The 20103-nt window shown below is 34.8% G+C and overlaps 1 protein-coding gene across 10 annotated transcripts in view; it reads right to left on the bottom strand.

Annotated features, from left to right (window-relative positions):
• The window catches only part of VPS13B (vacuolar protein sorting 13 homolog B), a 739916-nt gene that overhangs the window by 672437 nt on the left and 47376 nt on the right, over window positions 1-20103 (bottom strand). For all 10 annotated transcript variants that reach the window (XM_058564706.1, XM_058564703.1, XM_058564701.1 and 7 more), the window contains exons 4-5: window positions 15054-15174; window positions 3217-3384 (exon numbers count right to left, since the gene is read on the bottom strand). In XM_058564706.1, the coding sequence (XP_058420689.1) occupies window positions 3217-3384; window positions 15054-15174 (289 nt within the window). The remainder of the gene's footprint in view (window positions 1-3216; window positions 3385-15053; window positions 15175-20103) is intronic.

The following is a 20103-nucleotide window of genomic DNA, read 5'->3' as shown; positions in this document are numbered from 1 at the left end:
GCGCGCGCTGCGCTGCGGTGGCCCAGGGTTCACCGGTTCGGATCCCGGGCGCGCACCGACACACCGCTTGGCAAGCCATGCTGTGGAGGCATCCCATATAAAGTGGAGGAAGATGGGCATGGATGTTAGCCCAGGGCCAATCTTCCTCGGCAAAAAGAGGAGGATTGGCAGATGTTAGCTCAGGGCCGATCTTCCTCAACAACAACAACAAAAAATGATACGTACCAAAAGATTCATAACAGCAGTGTTTCTAATAACAAAAATCTGGAAACATCCCAAATACCCATCCATCAGGAGAACAGATAATTAAGTTTTGGCATATTTAAAAGGTATAATATTATTCATAAGTAAAAATCAGTGATCTACAACGACATGCAACAGCGAACCTCAAAAGACAACACAGACAATACTATTTTTACAAAGCTCAAAAATACATGTATCTAAATATATTATTTATTATACATTCACACCTGACAAAACTTTTTTTACTGAGGTAAAATTCATGTAACATAAACATTAACTAATTTAAAGAGTACAACAGTAGCATTTAGTACACTGACATTGTTGTGCAACCACTACCACAATCAATTTTAAAACTTTCTCATCACCTCAAAAAAGAAACTTTAGCTATGCCCCTCCATTCCCCTCAGTGAGCTCCCCCTTCTCCAATTCCTAAGCAATCAATAATCTACTTTCTGTCTATAAAGATTTGCCTATTCTGCACAATTCATATATATGGAATCATACAATAGACACCCTCTGTGTCTGGCTTCTTTCACTTAGCATAATGTTTTCAAGGTTCAACTATGTTGTAGCATGTATCAGTACTTCATTCCTTTTTATAGCACAACTTTTTTTTAAGCAATTGAATAATAAAATTTAATATAGCAGTTAACTCTAAGAGGAAGCAAGGGGATGGAATAGGAAAAAGTACATTGATGAAAGAAAACTACCATTAATGTTCTAGTTACTCAGAGGGTTGTTTTATAACAAATACATGTTACATAAATCCCTTCGTAAATATCAAATGTTGCATTAAAAATTAATAAAAGGGAAAATAATAGTATTTACCTCAGAAGGTTAAAGTATTAAAACAAGATAATTAATGTAAAAAACAAAGCACCAGGCCCGGCAGTTAACAAGCCCTCAATAAATGGAAGATACTATTTTTTGCTGTCTTTATCACCACTATCACCATGAGCTTTCACGCACTATCATACTGGATTCTCACAAATACACTGACAGGTTGGCAGTAATGATAATTCACATTTTACAAATGACTCACCCAGGGTTGCACTAGGTTAGTGGTGGAGGAAAAATTTGAACCACGATCCCTTAACTCTCAATCCAAGACTCTTTCTAATTATACTATGAATAATTTCCCAAAGTAATATTTGTATTACTGCTACATTAAAACTATAAATGAAACTTCTTCCCCTAAAGTGTCAACTCATTTATTTAATCTTGCATTATCCAGTTCTCTTTGTTTTCTTTCTATTTTCCATAGCTTTTTCTTCTGGCCTTTTTATCGAATACATCTCTCCACAGAGGATGAGAGGGAGAAATAACAATGTCTCAAAAACAATGCCTGGGTCTTTGCATACGCTTTTTTTTTTTTTTTTTGGTGAGGAAGATCAGCCCTGAGCTAACATCCATGCTAATCCTCCTCTTTTTGCTGAGGAAGACTGGCTCTGAGCTAACATCTATTGCCAATCCTCCTCCTTTTTTTCCCCCAAAGCCCCAGTAGATAGTTGTATGTCATAGTTGCACATCCTTCTAGTTGCTGTATGTGGGACGCGGCCTCAGCGTGGCCGGAGAAGCGGTGCGTCAGTGCGCGCCCGGGATCCGAACCCGGGCCGCCAGTAGCGGAGCGCACACACTTAACCGCTAAGCCACGGGGCCGGCCCCATACGCTCTTATTTATGCCTCACAACAGAACTGTGAGATCAGGATTACTTTTCATTTTTAAAATGTGAAGACTGAATCTTAGAGAACACACAAATTCCAATTCTGCTAGTTCCTACATGTATGCCTTAACGAGGCTAGTTAAGTAACCTTGAGACTCAATTTCACTTTGCTTTCCTTTAACCAGGACTTAAGAATAGTCAGTAAATATATGACTAAATGAATGAGAAAGAATATCACTTTATGAGAATGTGAGAAAATGAATGTAAATGATAATAATAGCTGCTCATTTTCTGGGCACTGACTATGCACAGGACACTTTTATAAGTCTTTTCGGTGCATTAACATATTTAATAAAATAATTCTATAAGGAAGCTCTTATTTTATAAATGAGAAACTGAGAAACAGGGAAGTCAAGTAACTTGTATCTCCACTAAGTGGGAGAGCCAGGATTCAAACTCAGGTAGTCTAACGTTTGTGGTAACAGTTTTAGCAAATACGTACCATGGCAAGTCACAGATAAAAGGTGCTCACAATGGTCTCCTTGCTATATTTTCCAAAAATATCTACTTCTTACCCTATCAGAACATAATAACAAATTTTATGACTTATTTAATTAATATGTCTTCTGACAAAACTAAGAAGAAGCAGTGTCTATTTCTTTCACAGCTGTATTTTCAATGCTTAGCACCGTGCCTACCACACACAACATAATAAAATAGTAATAAATAAATGGTAGTTATTAAAATTATATTATTACTTAACAGTTCTTTTATATAAGCAGGCGAATGCAGCACGTAATAGTTAAGAGAGGCTTCAGGATTATCCAAAAGTCCTAAATACGCTATAGGATACAGAAACCTAAAACATACATCAGTCAAATATATTGCTTTGCCATTGCTGAGCTATGCAAAAGCAACAGATTTCCTTTCCTCCTTCAAAAACACTAAAAATTTTAACTAAATATTATTTCATTTTTATTGCTACAACCCATAGCATTGTAAAATATTATATATCACATTAGAAAGACACACATGGTAGGTAAGAGAGAATAAAAATTTTTAAGAATATTTTATATTCTCATTTCAATATTTAAGAATATTAAAAAACAAGGATGGGATTCCTTAATCTCAGGGTCTATTAACCTCCTATAATTGTATGCTAAATTTTATATACGTACATTTTTCCAGGCTGAAAGCATAAAGCTTTCATGAGATTTATCAAAAAGTGAGTTGGCCCAAAAAAGGTTTAGAATCCAAGACAAAGGTTTCAATAATAGAGAAATCTATACTATTCTTGACATTTACTCACCAGAAATATCCATAAATGCACGATCCCATAATTCACCTACTGTATAGCATTCTGCAGAAGTGATGTTGACTGAAAGAACAATATCATCTTCAACGTATTTTAATATGAGATTATTTATAACAATATTTACATTATTTACAACTCGTCTAATCAGACTCTGTACATAACCTATAAAATAGAAAAAAAAATTCAATTAGCCACAAGTCTATCATTACATAATTATTTCTTAAAATGTTATTGAACTTCATGTATGTGAAAGGTGTGTATTATTTAGCTTATTTTGTGAAGAGAAAACTAAGATTCAGATAGATAAATAGGCTTGCCAAAGTGACACAGCTAATAAGTAGCAGATCTAGCCCAACAAAAACCCTTACCAGGAAGTTCTATACAATGAAGTGTTCATGTACTAAGAGAATCCATAAAGACCATACCTTTTTAATAACATAATACTAGATCCCATTCATTGATTATCCTATACTACAAGTACTTTGGTTTCCTCCTATTTTCTAAACATTTTCCCAAATGAAACAATGTTGCTATATGCTGATTATACAACCTATTAGAAGAATAGCTTCTCTAAGCTTCTTTTTGAACCAGCTACCATCTTCTCTTCCTACTTTAATTAGCCATAAAAATATTCAGAAGTTAGGCCTAGAATAAGAAAGATAGGAGAAACATGATCACCATAATGGATTCAACTATTTCCACTTACTAATATATAATCCTGAAACAGGGGAGGGGAGAGAACATGAATGACAAAGACAATGTAGACAGAAAGAATTAAAGAAAGAGGAAGAAAAGAATACAGGGAAGAAGACAGAAAAAAAAAGTATGAAAAGAGAACAGTTTTATAAAAGCGTAATGAGAACACAGGGAAACAAGAAAGAGAAATAGAAATAATTGTTTTTTAAAAAAACTCAAAACAACTGAACTAGTGAACATTCTTTTTCTCCATAGCTTGCCTAGAATCTCCAAAAATTTCTTTTCATTTCATGCTACTGTGGAATACTCTATACTCTCAGAAGTCCGTCACAGAATAAATGTGTATATAGATACATTATTGAGGAATTTAATTGAAAATATAAATAAAACTAAACACAAACATCATTAAAAAAGCCATAAGAGAAAAAGATTAAAAACTTCACTTTATTCAAGTATAAAACCAGTATAAAACCTATTTAAAAGCTAATTAGTATTTTAGCTATTTCATGAAATTACTATCTGCTTGTATTCTTTAAGCCAGAATTTTACTGGACAAAACAGAATCAACTTCTGTCAGCAACTGACATTGTTAATACCAACACTAAAGCCTGCTAGGAAAAAGCTTATTTAAATCTATTCAATCATACCATGTTTGCAAAAACCAACTCCTTCATTCATTCCCAATGGATACAAATAGGAAAGAAATGTAAAACAACTAAGTTCAAGTTTTTCTCATATATGGAAACTATTAGCTTTCAGAGTGCCAATTTATCATACGCTATAAAATTAACATACAAAACATCAATAAATTTAAGGTAACAAATACACTTTTACAAGAATAGATGCTAAAATAATGCTTAACAAATTAATTTTCCAAAAGAAATTTTAAACATCAAAATTTTCAACCTTAGAATGTATATTCTCCACGCTATTATTACTCAACACAGATGTTAAAAATAAAAATAAATATCCTGTTTCTAAGAAGTCAAGAAACATGACTAACATTGGTTTTCCTATTTCTGATAAACCTATCATCAATAGAGAATTCATAGAAAACCTCTTCATAGTTTATGAGTTTTTATTATCTTCAAAACAAGAAATAAAAACTCAAAGATAGAACTGGGGAAAACGTAAAATGCAAAGTAATAGAAACATAATACTGTAAATGTATTTTAACTGACAAAACACTACCAATGGATTTTTCATTGATTTTTTAATATTTTCCTTCAGTTTCTCATTATAAAACTGACATACAAGTTGAGATGAATAAGCCAATTGACCAAGAAGAAAGAATCAAATATCTAAAAGGAACTATGTCTATAGAAGGCTATTTATGTTTCCTTATTAAAAATGCAAAGCCAAAGTAAATAAGTGACTAACCAATAGGATAAATGATATACTATCTCTTTAATCCCCCATGACTTAGTCCTAAGCGACCTACAGAAGAGCGTCAAACAGCAGATCTAATAGCTCTCATTACCCCACATTTAGAGACTCTCAGAGAGTAAGTAGGTTCAAAGCACGTAACAGTAATCCAGGTCTATTCCACAAGCATTTGAAAATGCAAGGACACTCTGGGGATAAGAACCTACAAGATGTCATATTAGTCGACAACAGCCTGTTACTAGTCAATCTTTCCAAAAATTCCTATCAATATCCAACTCTCTCCCACCCACAAACCCCATTCCTCCAAACACATACGTCTATGCCCACAGGCCCATATAAAACAAACACTATTAATTTTCCCTGACTTTGCTCATGTTCTTCTTTCTGTTTAGAATACTCTTTGTCCATTCTCCCTCCTTGTCCTGTCTCCTATATCCTCTTCTCCAATGTCCTCCACCCTACACATTAACATTAAGGAGACTGTCTCTACCACTTTTCTTGGGCTTATGTTACTACTGCCATTTGTATAGGTTTACATATACTTACCTTCTCTGTAAAACTATGAAATCTTCAAGGGCAAAGATTATATCCTATTTCTATTATATTCTTTTATTGAGATAAAATTGGTATATAACATAAGTTTCAAGTGTACAACATTATAATTCAACATCTGTAAAGACTACAAAGTGATCAGCACCAAAAGACTAGTTACCATCCATCACCATACAGTTAACCCCCTTCACCCATTTCACCCACCCTGCAACCCCCTTCCCTTCTGGTAACCACCAACCTGTTCTCTGTATCTGAGTTTGTCTTTGTTTTGGTCTGGGTTTGGTTTCTTTTTTTTTGGATTCCACAAACGAGTGAAAGCATATGGTATTTGTCTTTTTCTCTGTCTGACTTATATCACTTAGCATAATACCCTCAAGGTCCATCCAAGTTGTTGCAAATGGCAAGATTTCATTCTTTTTTATGGCTGAGTAGCATTCCATTGCATATATATACCATACCTTCTTTATCCACTCATCCACTGAGAGACACTCGGGTTGTTTCCATATCTTGGCTATTGTAAACAAGGCTATGGTGAACACAGGAGTGCGTACATCTTTTTGAATTAGTGTTTTCATGTTCTTTGGATAAATACTCAGAAATGGAATAGCTGAATCATACAGTAGTTCTATGCTTAATTTTCTGAGCAATCACCATACTATTTTCCACAGCGGCTGCACCAATTTACATTCCCACCAGCAGTGTACGAGGGTTCTCTTCTCCACATCCTCTCCAACACTTGATATTTCCTGTTTTTCTGATAACAGCCATTCTGACAAGTGTGAGGTGATATCTCATTGTGGTTTTGATTTGCATTTCCCTAATAATTAGTGACGTTGAACATCTTTTCCCGTGCCTGTTGGCCAACTGTATGTCTTCTTTGGAAAAATGCCTATTCAGAGTCTCTGCCCATTTTTAATTGGGTTGTTTTCTGTCGTTGAGTTGTACGAGTTCTTTATATAGTTTAGATGTTAATCCCCTATCAGATATATGATTTGCAAATATCTTCTCCCATTCACAAGGGAGAACTATTTGTTTTAATGATGGTCTCCTTCACTATGCAGAAGCTTTTTAGTTTGATGTAGCCCTACTTATTTTTTGCTTTTGTTTCCCTTGCCTTTGGAGTCATATCTACAAAAACATCGCTAAGAACAATGTCAAGGAGCTTATCACCTATGTTTTCTTCTAGGAATTTTATGGTTTCAGGTCTTACATTCAAGTCTTTAATCTATTTTGAGTTAATTTTGGGGTACAGTGTAAGATAATGGTCTAGTTTCATTCTTTTGCATGTGGCTGTCCAGTTTTCCCAACACCATTTATTGAAGAGACTGTCCTTTCTCCATTGTCTGTTCTTGGCTCCTTCGTCATAAATTAATTGTCCATACATGTGTAGATTTATTTCTGGGCTCTCAATCCTGTGCTATTGATCTGTGTGTCTGTTTTTATGCCAATACCATACTGTTTTGATTTTTACAGCTTTGTACTGAAGTCTGAAATCAGGGAGCGTTGTTTTTTTTGTTTTGTTTTTCTCAAGATTACTTTGGCTGTTTGGGATCTTTTGTGGTTCCATACAAATTTTAGGATCGTTTGTTCTATTTCCGTGAAAAACGCCATTGGAATTTGGATAAGGCTTGTTGCATTGAATCTGTAGATGGCTTTGGGTAGTAAGGACATTTTAATAATATTCTTAAATTAAATGGCATGTATCAAATAATTGTGGCTACAAAAAGACAACATCTGCAATCAATTTATCCTGATGTGGTCACTGGGAAGCTAAGTTGCTCAAAATCAGAAATTCCATGGTTGATGACTTCGTTAAAGTACCAAAAAACATCTTGGTCAAGTTTTTGATGTAAAATTTATTTGGGGGTTATGCAGCATCACACAGGCAACTTATGATCAAATAGTTAAAGGAAAAGTAAGTTCTTTGTTCTTGCCTTTTTTGGAAGGTTGAAATTATTTCAAAATAAAACTTTTTTGTTAACTAGAAAGTAACTTAAGGCAGTTACTATAGGAGCTAAAACAAATAGCTGTGAGTTGAGGATACACACTATCAGTATTATTATTTAAGGTGGTCACAAAAGTTCTAAACAACTAAATAAGTGTAAAAAAGAGAAATATGTATAAGTACTGACAAGGAGAATACAAAATTATCATTACACAAAGATGACTGTATTTTTTTATATAGAAAATCTAAAAAATGCAACTGAAAAATACTGAATGTTGATTAGCTAACAAAACGTAAAAATTAGCTTTCCTACATAAAGTGCTGAAAAGAGAATAAAATGGTAATCCCAATTAGCAATAGAATATATGATAACATTTTCCATCTATAAAAGTTTCAAAGAAATGATTTTTAATAATAAAAAACAGGATTGGACCAAAACTGTGCTTGGAAGAAAGTACTGTTAAACTTTTCAGATGGTAATTTGTGCCCAAACCTTAAAATTACTCATAAATTTTGATTCTATAAATTGGTGAGAATTTCTCCTAAGGAAATAAAGAGAAGTATGTGCAAAGATTTACCTACCAGTATGTTTGTTAAAGAACTTTACACAAAACTGAAAATGAAACATAACCCAAACATCAAACAAAAAGGGTTTGGTTAAATAAACTATGGAAGAGTTATACAATGTAATACATGCCAATGATTAAAATAACAATGTAAAAAATATTAATGTCCTAGAAACATATTCTTAACATTGAATAAAAAATTCAAGTTACAAAAGAAAACGTATGTGTGTATGTGTATGCACACGTGTGCACACAAAAAAAATGAGTCTCTAAAAGGTTGTACATCAAGATGTTAACAGGCTCCAGTTCTGGGTAAGATAAAAGTAGGCGCATTCCACTCTGTCTTTCCCACTGAATGTAGCCATAAAACCTGGAAAGAATGTATGGAACAGCTATTTCAGGGCTCTGAAAAGTAAACAGTAGGCATGAGAGGGAAAATAGAAGAATGAAAATCGGAGCTTATAAAGATAAAACAAATAATAAAACGGTAGAGGTAAATTCAAACATATCAGCAATTACATTCTAACTTAACTGCATTGTGATCAGAGAGGATGGTCTTTATGATAGTGATTCTTCAAAATTTGTCAAGACTTCCTTTTTGACTAAGTCTTTTTCAATGTCTGTAGATATCCAATGTGTGCATCAAAAGAATGTACACTGTCTTATCTGATGGGTGCAGTTTTACACATACCTACTAAAACAATCTTGTTAATTTTGAAATTCAAAGATCCAGTTTTGGGATTTTTTTGTCTGCTTGATCTATCACATTTCAAAGCTAGGTTGTAGGTACATACAAAGTCATCACATATTCTTTGGAGAACTGTACCTTTTATTATAATTTAGTATCTATTACATATGTCCATTAATGCTTTTGCATTAAGTTTTATTTTACCTGATTATTTTACCTGATTTTTATGTTACAAATACAGATTTATTTTTGAATAGTATTTGTCTGTTACGTCATTTCCCATCCTTTCATTTTCAATCTTTCTTGCCTGTTTTACCTGTGTGTTTTGGAAGCCACACACAGTTGGACATAATCACTCCTTCCTTTTATTATCTAAAAAATATTACTTGCATTTTCTTAGAGCTCCTCCCTGCTTCGGCTTTGCACTGTAGTTTACAAAGTCTTCTATACTTTAATTCTTTGAGGGCAAAATAGCCCTCAAAGCTGCTCCAGCATACTCTCATTCACACAGCAATACAGATTTAGGGAACTGAACAGCCTGCCTCCACTAAGCAATATTTTGAAATTCAATCTAATTAGAATGAAATAAAGGCTCTCTATCACCTTTCCTGTAATAAAATATAAACGTTAGATATCTTGAAGGTTATTGACAAAATAATAGTCTGAAGCATAACCCACCTTTAAAAGGATCAATATATTAATGAGAATGAACACCTGTATGGCAGAAATGGCTAGCTACCCATCAATATTTTGTGCTTCTTCCAGAATGTAGAATTGTTACTGAGATATGACTTCTAAGCCATACATAACGTTCATGCAAATAGTTTTCCTCAATAAAATTTGAGAAGAATATGTACCACCTCAAGCCTGGGGGTATTAAGAAGTAGATAGGTTTTCTCTAGGATTCCTCTTGAAAAGGCTAAAAGGAGTAAAAGTCAAAGTCTGGCATAGGGCATAGCAGAGCCTCAAGATAAAAGAAGCCTGGGCTCTTGGTAAAAAACTGCCTTTGAACTGTACAGAAAGAAAACATAATACTTGTGTTAATCCACTGAAATTTAGAGGTTAATGTGTTCACCAGTTAACATTAACCTAACTTATACAATTTGTCACTATTATTTTTTTTAAAATTTTTTCCAGAAAATGTTAACAGAAGATGTTAAAACAGTAAAAGCAAAAATAAAGATGTGAAATAAGCTATGCATTTCTCTTTCATCTGCAACAAGGTCTTCTCTACTCTGAAAGCTTCCAGAAAGGAAAAGTGATTGGATAGTTTTAAATTCTTGTGCTCCCCACAGGCAAATAGAAAGGAAATGTTTGTGCTATCTTCTATTACAATATATTGCGATTTGGGCTCAGGTTCTTGAACAGTTGATATACTATAAATATTCTTAAATTATCTGATATACTCTCCAAATATTATTAAACTTCCTTCAAGAGATTTTTCAGAAAACCAAGCCCTAACAGGCTAAGATGACAAGCATTTAAGCATGCACGCCTCACACAAAAACTATATCTTCCACTTCATATTCAATACTTTCTGCAGAAAACAAAATTTTGAGTAAATGACTACTAATTTAATAATGACTCTCCTCATGTATACCAAAAAATGTAAGTTCCCATTTTCTCATCCACAAAATGTGGGCTAGATCGGAGGCTGAGCTGGGGCCTACATGTGGACTTCAGCGGGTATGTGAATACCTTAAAATTACATACAGGGGCCGGCCCCGCAGCCTGGTGGTTAAGTGCGCATGCTCCGCTACTGGTGGCCCGGGTTTCGGATCCCGGGCGCACACCGACACACCGCTTCTCCGGCCATGCTGAGGCCGCGTCCCACATACAGCAACTAGAAGGATGTGCAGCTATGACATACAACTATCTATTGGGGCTTTGGGGGAAAAATAAAATAAATAAAATTATAAAAAAAAAAAAATTACATACAAATTTTAAATATGCATATGTGGGCCTATAACTTTTTCAACAGATTTTCAAGAGTCCCGGTTCCAAAAAAAGATAGACTGCTAGACCAGAAAATCTGAAGTAGCTTCTTAGACATTTCAATGACTCTGTAACTGATTATCAAAGTTTGAAGAAAACACTGTGATTTTGTACAGTTCAGATTTTCTGCAGTGCAGTAAAGATGTAAATGCCTATTATGAACCAGACATTGTATTAGATCAGGGGCTGGCAAAATGAGGCCTGTGCCATCTGTTTTTGTAAATAAAGTTTTATTGGAACACAGCCTTGTATCTTAGCTTATTTATCATTTATGGCTGATTTCACACTACCATCAGAAGAGTGGAATAGCTGCAACAGAATATATATGGCTTACAAAGCCTAAAATATTTAATAACTGGCCCTTTACAGAAAATGTTTGCTGACCTCTATGCTATATGATGAAGATCAAAGATGACTGAGTCATAACTTCAGACCCAGTGGGCAACGTGGTTTTTAGTTTATCTATACCCTAAATATGTCCATTAAACTGTGTGTGTATACACACATATACATATATATGTATAGATATATTCTGAGTAAAAGGGTAAGGAGAAGAAAAGGAAAAAGATAATTACATGACAAGACCAAGAAAGAAGAAGCTATGCAATTGAACACAAAATTTATCTCTGAGCATCCCAGCAAACAAGTAGGATTTTTTTTTAAATGGTAATTATTAAATAAGAAAAAACATATCAGTTAATTAAGAGACCGTAATAAGTTAAAGGACAATACCCTCTAAAGCCATTTTAGAGAAAATGCAGAAGCACCCCACAAAGGGCTGCTTCTTATAATGACCTTCAATAACAGCCAAAGGCTGTACACTTCAGAGAACACAGAACTGAATAATCCAGTTACCTAACTTAGAAGTAATCTCACTTTACAGAGAGATAAAGTGCAGACAATACTGAGGAAAGCATGAATGAATAAAGAAATAAATCAAATATCCTTAAACTTGCTCTCTGAATAGGAACTATCAGCATATCTTACAGGATGTGCTAAGCCCACAATTCAAAACTGTTACTCTATTAGCAGTAATTGAAGGTTCTGGCTATATATCATTAACTGAAAGAAAATGTGTATGCATCAATCAGATTCAAACTCTTTTGATCCCTCTCCTAGTAAGACATATGACATTAAAACCCAGCACAAGCACACATATACACACAATTTTCATGAAATATTACTAACCTTTACTATATGCCGTATGCTATGAGGTTTTCTATTCTACGCCATATATTTTTTAAATGATTGCCGTGACTCACTAAATTGCTTTCACAATGCACTAACTGGTCAAGATCCATAATCTGAGAAAGACTGCTATGCATAACAGGAATAGAGATTGCAAAGAGGATACTGGATATTGACTTGAATTCTCTTTGTATTAGAGAACCACTCATCCTTCAAGGGTATAGAACAAACAACTACTGGCAACACCAAAATTTTTCTCAAAAAGCATCTGTAGATCTATGTAAGTGTTCAAACTCCAAAACTGTAACCAGAATTCCTTAAAGAAAAAACTTTGCCCTAGAATATTTGAGAGAAGGAATTCATTCAATAACCTTAATATGGTTCCCAGGCAGGATAAGGTTGCCAGAAATGAGTCCTCAAATAACCATAAGAGTTAACCTTTAAATAAAATGATTTGCCATTATCCAACTGGATTCTCAAATTATCCCTTTTGTTTCCTTTGGCAAGATTAAGTTTAGCTGCTCTGCCTCCCAGTAATTGCCCAACAAGTTCAGTTACTTCCCAAAGCAACAACTTAACTGTGATTTATGTCAGCATAAAAGACGATATGAGTCCTCCTGTTGGGTAAGGCAGAAAAGCACATGTTAATCCAAAAGCTACCTCAACTAGTTCAGGTAGAACACAACTCTGTTTTATGCCACTAAAAATAGGATGTTCTTTTTTTTTTTTTTTTTTTTTGGTGAGCAAGATCAGCCCTGAGCTAACATCCATGCTAATCCTCCTCTTTTTTCTGAGGAAGACTGGCTCTGAGCTAACATCTATTGCCAATCCTCCTCCTTTTTTTTTCCCCCCCAAAGCCCCAGTAGATAGTTGTACATCATGGCTGCACATCCTTCTAGCTGCTGTGTGTGGGACACGGCCTCAGCATGGTTGGAGAAGCGGTGCGTCAGTGCGCGCCCGGGATCTGAACCCGGGCCGCCAGTAGTGGAGCACGCGCACTTAACCACTAAGCCACGGGGCTGGCCCTAAAAACAGGATGTTTTACGTTCCATTTATGTTTTTATGTTTTATGTCCTAAAAATAGGCCAATTCTCCCAATTCTGAATATCAGTGTAAATTCTAACACAGTCTCTAAAGAATCATTAAAAGTCTGGGACCTGTTTTAAATACATGCTTGTTAGCCCATAGAAGATTTTTATCTGTGAAATCAACAAGTGACCAAAACTTTAAATTTTTCTTAAACAAGTTCTTTCTTACGAGACAAAAAAGTAACAAGACTTAACAGTTAAACCTAAAACTGATTATTCTTTGTCAGGATATTGATGGAAAGAATTCTATACAAGGAGCTGGTATAAGGAGTTTTGAGGGGATATGTAGTCAGAAATTTGAAGGGGTAAAGGAGTTGCCCATTTAATAAATAAGAACAAGCTACAGTTTAATTTACAGTTTAATTCACCAGAGATTTTTCCCAAAGGAGTTAATTAGTGAGAAAAAATTTAGAAAGTTCTGGAACCATCACATTACTCTAAGTAGAATTAGAAACATTCAAAAGTAAAATATCTTCTTCTGGCACCTTCTCCAGCTATAGCAATTGATCTATTCTAAAGCCAGAGGGATTACAGAGACCTGTTAGGTAAAGTTGTTCAGAATACAAAGCATCAGCATTACATCACTATAACATTAGTTAAAAATGTTCAATTCAAATGTAACTTAGAACATATATTTGAGGGAGGACGGCTATGAAATGCTGTACTAACTCCAGCCTCTTATAAGTAAAGTAGATGGTGCCACAAGACTATCAAATATTAACTAGGTTAAAACCAGCAGAAAGCCTATAAACATTGGGCGCAGAAAACAAGTGTATACCAATGTCAACTATACCTCAGAAAAAAGAAGTAACTGATAAATAAAATCAAAAGAGAAGTGACTGATAAACAATTCCTAACTGTAGAAAAGCAGCTATGCACTTTGGCCACAGAGCTGACATGTAATGATCACTGTTTTTTCTTCATTAAATATTTACCAAGGAACTGTTATTCATAAGCCACTAGTGTTTCAGGCAAATAAAAATTTCAGGAAATGAAAGAGGAGAGATGGTCTCTCCCAGTTAAAAAGTTCTGTGATTCTGTTATTAAATTTTATAGTTTCCAGAAACTCAGAACAATCTAATGTCTTTCCTCTGTTCCTCAAGAAGTAAGGGGAACAAAGAGACTATGAGTGGGAAATTACAGTCAAGTCTTTGCTTGGAGAGGATTCAAGAAAGAAACTTAAGGGGGTCCGGCCCCATGGCTTAGCAGTTAAGTACACACGCTCTGTTACTGGTGGCCTGGGTTCAGATCCCGGGCATGCACCAATGCACCACTGGTCCGGCCATGCTGAGGCGGCGTCCCATATACAGCAACTAGAAGGATGTGCAACTAAGACATACAACTATCTACTGGGGCTTTGGGGAGAAAAAGGGAACAAAAAAAAAAAAAGGAGGAGGATTGGCAATAGATGTTAGCTCAGGGCTGGTCTTCCTCAGCAAAAAGAGCAGGATTAGCATGGATGTTAGCTCAGGACTGATCTTCCTCAAAAAAAAAGAAAGAAACTTAAGAAACAACCTGCTGCAAAAGAGCATCAAAATTAGAACGAGACATTTGTGAGGCCTCTGGACTTGATGTGTTCTGACGTCATGCAGCAAATGCCCATGCACATATAGTCTAAGTATTTTACGACACTATGGAATACTCAAAGTGTATATTCTATAAAAGGCTATAAACTAACGATTAATGACAACTGAAATTCTGGCTTTATCAATCCCATTAGAAGTTACCTGGGGGTAAATCAGGATCTGTGGGAGCAGCCTGCTGAATTCTTCGGGGTTTTACTGATGATTTTGTGTTCTCAGTAGCACTACGGTTGGTAGAATTAGAACCACAGCTTTCATGGTCATCCTATTTTTATTTTAAAGAAAGAAAAGAAAAGCATCAATCACCATTCAAGGATTAGGAAAAGTTTTCTTAAATATATGCAGTTTATGGTTACTAAATGTGATTAGATAGACTCTTCTAATTTTTTTACCTCTAAAAATCTATATAACCACACAATTTTCATAACTTGCATTCTCAAACAGCATTTTAAAAATAACTAGTAGTAGGGGCCGGCCCAGTGGCATAGTGGTTAAGTTCCCACGCTTGGCAGTCCAGGGTTTGCAGGTTTGGATCCCAGGCACAGACCTAACACACCGCTCATCAAGCCACGCTGTGGTGGCATCCCACATACAAAATAGAGGAAGACTGGCACAGATGTAAGCTCAGCGACAGTCTTCCTCAAGAAAAGAAGACTGGCAACAGATGTTAGCTCAGGGCCAATCTTCCTCACAAAAAAAAATGAAAATAAAAATAACTAGTAGTTTAAAACCACAAATTCTTCCTTTCTTTAGTTGGTATCAAAATAAACCACTTAATAATGTCAAAAAAATTCTTATATATGGCCTTAGCAAAAGAAGACTATACAATAGAAGCTGTTAAACACTTCCCATCTCTATCTGAGTGCAAAATAAATGGAAAGGGTCTTAATTTCCCCCTATTTGTTGTTATACATTAAGACTCTCACTACTTTATAAGTTAAATTAAGAATCTGAGCTGTCTTCTTAATCATCTTTATTTTTTTCTCTATGTTTTTTTTGTGTGTGTGAGGAAGATTAGCCCTGAGCTAACATCTGTCACCAATCCTCCTCTTTTTGCTGACGAAGATTGGCCCTGGGCTAACATCCATGCCCATCTTCCTCCACTTTATATGGGACGCCGTCACAGCATGGCTTGACAAGCGGTGTGTTGGTGCATGCCCAGGATCCGAACTCCGGGACCGCAGCGGAGCATGAGCACTTAACCGCTACGCCGCCAGGCTGGCCCCTTAATCATCTTTAATAACTAATCTCAATCATCCTTAGAATCCTTTGCATCCTATTTAACAATGTTTACTGAATTTATTATTCAGATTAGATAAGGTTTAATTGGGTTTTGACATGGATAACATAGAAACTTCAACAAATCATCCACATTTTTGAAATTTATTCCCGAATTTATACAATGTGAGTATTCTTTTCCTGCCTTGATTCAACAAACGTTTATATAATGCTCTTATGTGCTAATTGCTGGATTCACAAAGGCAAATAAGATGTAATACTTGTCCTCAAGGATTTCATAATCTATTAAAAACATACACAACTAGTTCTACAAGAGGACTTCTTTTGTTTGTTTTTAAGTAATAGAAACACAAAGAGTCATTCTATTTGGAAGAACTAGAGAGATAAGGCCCTTAAAATTGAGTGTAGAAATGTTTTACGTTAAAATTGTAGGCAAAATTGGGGGAAAACTATAAACAAAAGCAAAACAGTATAAGTGTATGTAGCACATACAAGGAGCGATGATTAGTCAAATAAAGCCAGAGTATACAATGTTTAAGCTGGAAGAACAATACCAGAAGTTAAAAGTATGGACCAGTTCAACAAAACGGAGTAATGTTAAGAACTATAGAGATGTTCTCAGTCTTCATTCTAGTTGACATGTTTCAAGATTTGGTAATTAGGAGGAGGGTGTCAATAACCTATAAGGAGATTTAGTAGTTCCAGTATAGGACAGGAGTAGGAGCAATAAATGAGTAGCTCAAAGAGTGAATGAGAAGTTAAAATAGATAAGCATAGATTGCTCTTTCAAGAAGAGAGGTATTACAAGCAGGAAATAGATGGGGTAGAAATATGAGGTATCTGGCATCTTCTTATTCCATTCTGGGGGATAAAAGAGCGCATTTTATTTGAAGGAGGGACGCATCTGAGGAGGGAGAGATCAAAGATACCAACACAAAGGGTAATTGATGGTGTACTGTGAACCATCAATTCATTAATCAATAATAAAACTATTTTATAATATTTACAAGGATGGTGATAAATTTAGTTTTTCTATTTCATATATTTTAAGAGAAAATTTCAAGAACAAATAAAAAGAAGGATAACCACTAAACTTACCAATCTAATAGGGTATTAGAGGCAAATAAAATGATAAGACCTCCTTTAGAAAACAAAAATTCTTATTCAATACCACACTAAGAGAATTATACAATAATATAAGATGATCTTTCACAAGATAGCATGGCTTCAGATGCAAATGACATATTAGCATAAGAAAAAAATTCTGTTTGAAACTGCATTACAAGAAAGAAGTAAAAATTTGCTATTGTAAACAAAGAAAATTTTCACATGAACTTATGTACATTTTAAGTTAATGCAAAACAAACTTCACAGTGTTTCATTCCACAAAACAATTTCACTATTCAATCTTTATAATGACATATTCTGTTATTCGGGGGGATGTTATAGTCTCTAAATACGAAAAAGACTACTACTGTGAATAAAACCTGACTGTAATTATTTTTAGTTCAACTTGCATCCTTAAAAATGTCTGTAGTCATACACTTCTGCACAACGTTAACATTAAAAGCACACTATTAATTTTTCAAACATATGGTTGTCTCAAAAGCCCAGAAGTAAAACATGTTCATTAAAGAGATGTGAAAAAGTTCCAAGTGAACTGCCAAAACTAGCATAATTATGAAAATATTTAACACTGAAACCATCTGAAATCACATACTGTATATAGATTACAATGATGTCATAATAAACATTCCAGCCAAAACGCACTAAAACTACTGCAGTCCAATAAATCTGGCATACACCAGATGACAAACATTTTAAAGCAAAAGAAAGAACAAGTTATTTTTATTTTTAAAAAGTTATTAGCAAAAAAGGGTAAAGTACATAGACTAAATAATAGTTTTCAAATAGTTAAAAAAAAAAAAACAGTGAAAAAAGCTTCCCTATAAACTACGTTTTTATTATTTAAAAGAAAAACTAAATAAATTTATTTGCTAAAAATGTATAATAAACCTGTAATTTTAGTATGCTTTAAAAATGAGCATTAATCATGGTACTCATAGAAATATACACTGTGAAACAAACATTACCAAATGTGTAAACACCTCTTTCTTAATTATGGTTAGGAAATTATGGCTGTATATATAGTATAATTAGAAAATAATCCTTTTGATAATTTGAACTTGTTTTCATTTCAATTACATTTTAATTTATCAATTACAAGTGGGCTTCCATTCAAATCCTGCCCCAACTACATTAAATGAAAAACAAGAATTATGATATTTACTATTGAAACTAGAATTACTTCCATCATTAGTTTGAGTTCATCATCTGCTTTTAACCAGTATGCATCACTCTGGACTATTATACATTTTACTCCATTGAAAGCCTCTAATTTCTAATAAAAGAAACTCTGTTCTCAAAAATAGTAGCTAAAATGTTTTGAGATAATTTTTAACCCCAAACACATTACAGTTATATCTTTCTTATTTAGGTTGCAATTTTTCCAAAATGTCTAGTAAGTATATTTCATGGCAAAAGAATGTTTCCTCTTGGGGACCATATAGCTATTTCTGAAAATATCGCCCTTTGCTCCTCATGAAACAAGCAAGAATGTCATTTCCTTACAAAAGTTCCTAACAGAGGGAAAATGTGACAAACACTGCATGTAAATAGATCCGTTACTTTCATACTGACAGATCATGGGATCACGCTGCCACTTTTCACCTTAGCCCTAATAGGGCTAGTCAATTAAAACTTGAAAACCATCAACTCCCAGATTTACAATGGTATGAATAAGATTGAGGACAAAGCTTAAAACAGGTAACTGAATCATTCCAAGTCCTTGTTTAAAAACAGACAAAGAGGTTAAAATGCAAGAAAGAATTGAAGAAGGAGAGAAACAAAGATGGAACTAAGAAGTGATGTGCTTTATGCTCTTCAGCCTTGTGGCACCAAACCTGGCAATCAGAAAAAGACTAAGGCTCACCTGGCAGCTCTGGTCACTAAAAGCTCCTGAAACAGTGTAAGGGAAATGAACTGCTGCAAAGCTCTTAAGGACATTCACCTCTGTCTCCTCCAGTAGCAAGTACAATGGCAACTGTCAGATGCAAGAAAGAATTTCTAAGAGTAACACTGTACTTCCGAGAGTCAGAGTGCCAAATAAAGTCACCAACGCAGAGGTACACTTAGAGAACACGAGACCAAGCCAAGGAAAATACATTCACTAGCTTTCCCGGTAAAAACGGGAATCTCTGGCTCACCTCTACCCTGACGGCAATATTAATAAACTTAATTTTAGTAACTTAAAAAAATGCCAAGCATGTTTAAGTAAAGGAGGAATGTGTATGCCCCCAATCTCTTCACACATCAACTTTAGCCCGCAGAGGAGGCTACTTCCATTTTCTCTTATAACAAAGGTGAGGATAAGCAGTTATGATAGACTGGGGAAAAAGAGAATAGAGTTGATGTTCCCTTGCATTCTTTTACTTGACCCTCCCAAAAGGAGGAATAGCTCACCAGACAGGCCAAAGCTGAATATTCATTAGGCTACATTTTAATCATGAAAGAGATCACTGTACTAACCGTAAACACCCGTGTGGCGGGGCCACTCTTCTATCTCTGAGATCTATGCTATTCAGTAAAAGGATCAGAGTCATTTTCCCCAGATGATGCAATCATTAGCCATCTTTCGTCTGCCTTTTCATACACATAGCCACCTGACCCAGGATACTGCCCCAGCCAGAGAATAATCAAACTATGCCAGATAACAGCAACACATGTTAGGAAAAATTTGTTCTTTATTATTGCCTATGACATCCCTTTCCTTTGTATCAGTAGTTGGATATCATATTGCCAACCTCTCCTCCTCCTCTCTTCTTAAACTACTGGATTGAAGTGGTTAGATCCACTCTTAGATTTGGAAGGTGAAACAAGCAATAATTAAGGGAGG

Source organism: Diceros bicornis, chromosome 21 (assembly GCF_020826845.1).
Source record: "Diceros bicornis minor isolate mBicDic1 chromosome 21, mDicBic1.mat.cur, whole genome shotgun sequence".
In the NCBI taxonomy this organism is placed as follows: domain Eukaryota; kingdom Metazoa; phylum Chordata; class Mammalia; order Perissodactyla; family Rhinocerotidae; genus Diceros; species Diceros bicornis.
Note: the sequence above shows the minus strand (reverse complement) of the source record. Positions and strands in the feature narration are given on the sequence as shown.